This window comes from Cherax quadricarinatus, unplaced genomic scaffold (genome assembly GCF_038502225.1).
Source record: "Cherax quadricarinatus isolate ZL_2023a unplaced genomic scaffold, ASM3850222v1 Contig2533, whole genome shotgun sequence".
Classification (NCBI taxonomy): domain Eukaryota; kingdom Metazoa; phylum Arthropoda; class Malacostraca; order Decapoda; family Parastacidae; genus Cherax; species Cherax quadricarinatus.
Window position 1 is genome coordinate 16,591 of NW_027197559.1, and position 7,683 is coordinate 24,273.

At 41.2% G+C, this 7,683-nt stretch overlaps 1 protein-coding gene across 2 annotated transcripts; it reads left to right on the forward strand.

Annotated features, from left to right (window-relative positions):
* The first annotated feature begins 215 nt into the window (after positions 1–215).
* LOC128689981 (uncharacterized) lies at positions 216–1,945 on the forward strand. 2 transcript variants are annotated; one of them, XM_070081386.1, is made up of 6 exons: positions 216–317; positions 666–710; positions 981–1,064; positions 1,144–1,305; positions 1,381–1,512; positions 1,597–1,945. In XM_070081386.1, exons 2-6 carry the CDS (start codon positions 666–668, stop codon positions 1,708–1,710), a joined length of 537 nt encoding a protein of 178 aa, XP_069937487.1. In that variant the 5' UTR covers positions 216–317; the 3' UTR covers positions 1,711–1,945. The 2 variants fall into 2 exon arrangements, with proteins under 2 accessions (XP_069937487.1, XP_069937488.1); XM_070081387.1 differs by lacking the exon at positions 1,144–1,305.
* Positions 1,946–7,683: the final 5,738 nt, after the last annotated feature.

Below are 7,683 nucleotides of genomic sequence, written 5' to 3' on the forward strand. Positions count from 1 at the left end.
ATATATATATATATATATATATAGATATATATATATATATATATATATATATATATATATATATATATATATATATATATATATATATATATATATATATATATAATAAACTCTCAGCATGTATACATTGAGAGTGTACACCTATCATCGTATGCAATGTTGCCTCTGAAAATAACCACCTCTCAGTGAACAAGCAGTGGTGGGGGTTGAGGTAGGGGGTTGGGGGAGAGGGAAGGTAATAAGGCAGCTGAGTAAGGACTGGGAGTCAGTTCACTTCACACCTTCAGTAAAATAACACTTTCTTTTCCTGGATAGAGGTTGTTTTTAGATATTGATATTTTTATAATTTGATTTTATAATTTTTTCTTTTTAAATCAATTTTTGTTCATGTTTTATTTTTTAATAAAGTTTCTACTTTAATTTGATTATTTTACTCGTGTGTATTAATACATTATTTTTATCATGCACTAAAAATTTTTCAATACGCTTATGGAATTAATTCTTTTCGAGGTTCTGGAGTAAATTAAATTTTTCTGTGTATATTTGACTTTGAAATATTCCTAATTCTTTACCTAAAAGTTTTTTTAGTAATTACGAATCTCAATACTTTACTATAATTCCTCCATTATCATTCCCAACGTAATCCTAAATATTCTTGTTAACAGATGGCTGTTGCTTTGTTACTTCATATAATGGGGTGTCTTGCTCTAGTAAGTAATCTTTTAATTTTTGTTGACTAAATATTTAATTTCCTTTATCCAGCTTCCTTTGTACACTAAATCCCAATTACTTTCAAAGATCTTTCTCCAAATCTATCTGAACTTTACTTTCTAGTCCCTCCCTCTATATATTATATAACAAACCTTTCCCCCCCCCTTTTAACGTAAGTTAAACGGTCACATAACTGAACACCCTCTAAGCACTACCCTAATCCCTTCCTAAATTTTTCTTACCGTTCTGTTTAAACTTTATTCTTCCAGGTAAAGGGCCAAGTCATCAGTACTTACGAAGTTCACCCTGCCATCGTTGTTCCTACACAACCTACTTCTACTCTCACTGTTCAGGTATACGACCCACTAAATACAAATTTATTTTTTTTTTACTTTAATTTTTATTTTCTTACATTAATCTCTATCCTTCCAGACGACTATAACTCACACATTAAGGGAAACGACTACATCAGACGTCTGGATCACGGATCAAACTCTACTCGCTCTAACAGTGACACAAACCACAACACACTGGGATTTCATTCCTCAAGAACCACGAACAGTAACATCTACAATCAGGGTCATTTCAACACCGGTGAGAACCTGCCGTTCTTATGTTTTCATAACATTCCAAAATAAACGCCTTTTTTAATTTGATATCTTCCTACAGGTAGTGTTTGTAACGGCTACAGTTGGAGCAAATCCCGTGAGCACTATGGTGTCTATATTCAGCCAGTTTCTTACCGTCACTGACACTATTAAATACTGGCAGACCATAACTCATGTTGACGTCACACATCAGGTACTAGTATTGTTTAGTCCTCATACTTGTGATTCGACAACTATTCGCATAATTATCCCTTAATCACTTTTTTACTTTCATCAGATTCATACGGTTCCTGTTGTGACGACGCAAGACTTGCTACAACAAATCATAACTACAATAACCCAAATCGTCACTACTACTGTCACCTCTACAACTGCCCGTTACTATGGTTAATTGTTAAATTCCCATTGTTTAAAAAAAAAAAAATTTGTTTAATGCATTTTTTAGTCTTAATCTTAACACCTAGAAATTGTGGACACTAAATTTTTAGTCTTGACTATAAAATCAATCCACATTCTGTGCTTTTCCTACTAGGAAATGTGATTTCATTAGTAACAATTGTGCAGAGTAGAATGTTACAAACTAGTATACCTTCGTTCTTGCTGTAACTTAATAAAATAAAACTACTTTAACAGTTTTACTTGGCCCAGGTCTTAAATTGTTTAATTTAGATTTTTTTTTTTTTTTTTTAGCAAGTTATACATGTATGTTAAACATTGACAACCTATACCTAAACATACCTTAAACAGAAAATAGCTACAATCCAACCTGTCATTCTTATTCAGTATGAAAACTTCATATACAAAACTTTATAAACTAATGCACTGCAGTCACAATTCTATTGTATATTAGCATTTTATGTACATATATGCGAAGATTTTAAAAACGCAGTCTCCACATCCCAAAAACATTTGCAACATTGCATACACGACAATAAATGATGAATTTAGTATATAATATATACCAAGAAACTAAACATCCCAAACACATTACATTTTTTTTATATATTTTATTTAAAAAAAACTTTACAGCTTAATAATAAAGATATAAAATGGGTACAGTAGGATCCTCAATCCTACACAACATACACGAACAAGTTTTAACACATTGTAATGGACATAAGAGGTTACCCATATACATTCACCAAAATTTTCATACAACATACTACTATAATATAAACTATAACTATATAAACTATATAAAATGTAAATTATATAAACCTTTCACATTTGTATAGTTAACATACTGTGACTGACATATGACAAAGGTTGACAACCTTCACAGTATATAATCAGAGTAATGACCTACATCACAATCTCAGTTAAAAACAAGTACATGCTCTGCCCAAAATTAGCCCCTATACAATAAGAATTTTTTATTTGAAACTCGGGTACAAAAAAAAAATTATGGGTGCATAAAATAAATGTCAACGAGATACCAGGCACATGCTAGATTCTTATATAAATCAGTCGAAACACAGGAAAATAAACACTATACAAATAAACAATGACAAAACAAGCACACAGAATTACACACATACACAAGCAATCACGTATTATACAACAGGATACTTCATCTGGCATATTACTAGGCGTGGCTTCCGCCTGCCAACACACAACGTATCCAAGACTTAATCTAAGAACTCGGGTGCCTTATAGTGCACAACAATACGTTAATTTGGGCGACTACCACGGGGTTATCATGGACTAAGAATAGGCACTACAGTTCAAAGGTGGATCAGGATGACGCTACCATTTACTACAATGAAAATATTTAATATAACAAAACGAAAATACACTGATATTTGACATTTCAATAAAACACAAATGCCAGCAGCTATAAGTGAACTTATACACTGACAAGATGCACACATTGAAAAATACTACCTCCACATATAGTTCAAGCTCCATCACAGCTTACAGGAAAACAAACTTGCATATATACATATATTATTGAAAAGCACACGGACACGGCATAAAGTATAAACGGAAATAAGAAAAACTTTTCAACTGTGCTAGGAAGCACACCATATACAAAAAGTACACCATTGACTTGTAATTGAGGCATAAAAGACGAGAAACATTCCTAAAAGTTGTATATACAAAGCACGCAAGATATTTTGTCATCACCGTTACATAGGAGACGCACAAACTCTGAGAACACAAAACATTCACGCACTTGACAAACACAGACACAGCTGACCAGACCGTTAGATTACCCACTAAACACTCACAACCATCTCAAATCTCTTAACTCCAAGGCTTTATATTCAGGCGGGAAGTCTCTCTCCCATCTCCCCTCATATACCAACCTATTTCGACATTTTGTACTATAAATCGTCCCTGCTAACACCCTAATTCTACTGTTACCATCAACGTGCCTCATAGCCCATGACACGAAAATGTAATCGGCCACAACATACGACACCGCACGTTGTACACGCAAGTCAACCCCACCTACATCAAAACTCAACGCCCGGAGTACCGACAAACCTCCCCCCCCCCTACCAAACGCAAAACCCTACTGAACCACTCTCGTACCATACCTAAAGTCTCGCAGAAATACACATGAAAAGCAGATTCCTCCATCCCGCATACCGGACAACCCCAGTCTTCCTCCAAACGCCTATTATACAACACCACCCCAGACGGCAAGATTCCATGTAAAAATTTAAAAACCACTTCCCGTACTTGAGCAGGCAGACGCAACTGTTGAACTCGCCTCCATATATCACCCCACGCATACATGGGATACATTCCTTCAACTCGCACCACTACCTCTCTACCCGCCCTTTCTAAGGTACATAATTTTACACAGCGCACGTCCCTCGTGTTCAATAATACGCAAAGCATCGCGTCGCACCAAATTAAATTCCTCCCTCTCCACCTGCGCAGGTCGTGATAAAATTCGCTTAACCCGCCATGCATCCCACCCAGTAGGAGAAAACGACGCTTCACGTAACGTGCCATGACACGAGCCTCTAGAGGAATGAGACCCAACCCTCCCTGATGCAGTGGTGTCTCCACCATCGCTCTTGTGAGCCAATCGCATCCAGAACCCCACAAAAATCGATAAATTCTATGCAAAAGACGTTTGACGTCCCCCTGCAACAGATACAGTGCAGCAACGTGCCATACTTTGCTATAAAGCAGGACATTAATGACCACCGCCCTCTGATGCAGGGTTAAATGTCGCGGCCGTAAACTATTTAAGCGTCCCAAGACGCTATGTACAACCCTCCCCGAATTGCACGCCATCATCTGATCAACCTCCCGCATATAATGAATACCACATATAGTGATACGATCAACCACAGTCCACCCCTCTGCATCCGCCCACTCCCCCAACTCCATAATTTTCGATTTTCTCTATTAACACACATCCCTGTAGCCTTGCCAAATATGTCTACAAGTCTCCCAACAAAACCCAATTGCTCCCGTGAACGTAATAACACAGTAGTATCATCAACATAACCCACAAGGGTTGGTCGACCACTACTCGGACCCAACGATGTCTCTATTCCCCGCCCACAAACAGCCCAGTAAAAAGGGTCCTGCATACATGCAAAAAACATTTGAGACATGGGGCATCCCTGACGAATGCCCCTGCTCATGTGTACAAAAACGCCTAACTTGCCATTAATTTGTACTTCAAAACCCGCTCCATTGTACAACGAACGGGCCCACATGATCTCGTTTCCAAAACCCTGCCAATTCATAAATTTCCACAGAACCTCTTTCCACACTATCAAAAGCGGCTCGCCAGTCTAAAGCCAAAACACCACCCCCACCCCTCACCCCGCATTCCTCAACAAACTCCCTGATATTCCCATGACCATCATACATTGACCTACCTGGCACACCAAACTGACTCTTATGGATTACCTTATCAAACACTTTCTTAATTCTATTCATCAATATTTTCGCATATAGTTTATAGTCACTACACATCAACGATATGGGACGGTAGTCCTTAATTGCTAACGGCACATCACATTTCCTAACTAAGAGCAACACCGCCGTACGCTGAGACAGACCTAACACCCCCCTCCTTCATCGCATTGAGTAAACGAACCATAAAAGTCCATATTACCTCCCAATGTTTGATATAAAATTCACAAGGGATGCCATCAATGCCTGGAGCCTTCCCCTTACTCATTCCTTGTAGTACCTCCCACACCTCTGCCTCAGATATAGGCCCACCCATAAGAAGGCGATCATAATCATTTAACTCTCATTGTACGCCTCTCCCCAAATCCTGTATCGCATGCTCACTCACGTCTTTACTTTGCATCTGGATCTTACTCCAAGTATCGACATAAAAACTTATCCCCTCAGTTGTTGTTAAGACCTGTCCCTCACTATACCCGTCAACTTCATCCTGCACCACTAAACTCACAATTTCAGTCGCTTTTCGCCTTTGTCTGACTAAGACGCAAGCAGACGGCTTGTCACCCCACAAAGCCTCCTCCACCCCACTCGAAATGCGCGCTCCATCGAAAACCTGATTTTTCATTACTTGGATTTGTTCTTTAATAGCATCGATCTCATCCACTGGGTAAACCCCAGATGCCTCTCCCTGTGCATAACATTGTCGTAGATGACCCTCCAGGTACCTCTGAAACCCATACTCCATGCGAGTGGCCTCCTTACACCGATTCACATAATCCTTAATTCGAGGCTTCACAACCTCATCCCACTGTCGTACTAAATCCCATCCCTCCCAAGAGTCCACTCCCATAGACGCCCAGAAGTCCTCGAATAGTTCCCTATCATCCGCACTTTGTAGCATCCGCTTATTCAGTTTCCAGCATCCCTTAAAACGATGCGGGAGACCTCCCCAGTCAGTCGAGCTCCACAAAAACTCCCCGGTGGTTGGAGAAAAAGACGTTCAATACACGCACATTGATTACGACCACCCGCCGAGACACATACACCCTATCTAAACATGCTGCATAGCCCCTACGCACAAAAGTATGCTCAATCCCCCTCTTCAAGGGGGGCTCCTTGGCGTGGTGAAGAGGCTCTTGGTCTGAGGAATTAGCCCTGTCGGTCTTCTTCCTCAGACCGAACCTAATTACCCCCCATTCTCCCCTCCCCTATCCCATCCTCCCCATCCTCCCCTTTTTTTCATTCCTCCTCCTCCTCCTCACCCCTCCCTTTTGCCCTTCCTCTTTTTAGCCTTCGTGATTTCTCCCACAGGCGCGCTAGTTCCTAGGTAGGGGAAAGGACACCGGGGTCCATCCCATTCCGTTGAGGTTTCTTGGCGGTGGCGTAGTTTGCCGTGGAATCTGGATTGCCTAGGGATGTCCCGATCCCTCTCCGGTATCCCGGAGTAGCTTTGGGTGTCTTTTGGGCGACGGGTGTATCTCTGGAAGCCACCTTTCGGATTCCGGGGGTGGTGGCTGAAGGAGGTATGCTTTGTGGCGGATATCCAGCCGCCCTCTTTTGTCCACCGAGGTAGCTCGGCAGATGTGAGGTTGCTATCCCAGATTGCTGGTTTACTGGCATGAAGGGTAGGGTATGGCACGGGTTCCATGCTGCATCTGCGCTACTAGCGGTGTCGAGTCCTCTTGGGCGCGGAGGGAGATTTCTGGCCCTTTCATTCCTCCTAGGAACTATCCCTCCCCGGTCCCCCCTTTTTTTTTCTTTTTTTTATTTTTTTCTTTTTTTTTTCTTAAAAACAAAAAGAAAGAAGTAACCTAACCATGGCAGCCCTAGTCCATGAACCTGGTACCCCCGGGCCCCTTCTTGATACCGCACCCCGTTCTGACCCCGCCTCGTCTTTGGACCACTCTTCAGACATTCCTCATGCCTCTGTACCTATTGCCGGTGCTGTTTCCTCACCTGCTTCAGGTACTGAGGCCTCGACTGACTCCTTCGATTTATCAGACCTTCGCTCTCCTCTGACTATGCTTCCGGCCTCTCCCTCTACGGTGCGGCAATTTTCAAATCGCCGACCCGTTCCACGTCGGACCAACTCTGGTCCCACGCTTAAACGTCAACGACAATTACCTGCTGATGATACTTCTCCACTTTCACCTTCTCGTTCTTCTCAGAAACGATCGACACGTCCTTCACTACCTTTCCACGCTCAGTTTCAGACTGAACAGTGGACTAAATTCTTCACTTTACGACCAACTTCCTCTACTGCCTATCTTCCTGACCATAGTATTGGCAAGGCACTCCTACGCCATGTTGGTAAAGATATTTCTTTTCATGCTCTTAAGAGCGGTACGCGCATCATTACCGTACAGAATGCTACCCAGGCTCGTGAGCTCTCTCGTCTTTCCCATATAGATACTGTTCCTGTCACCCTTGAAAAACATCATTCCCTCAATTCTTGTAGTGGTTCCGTTATTCTGCC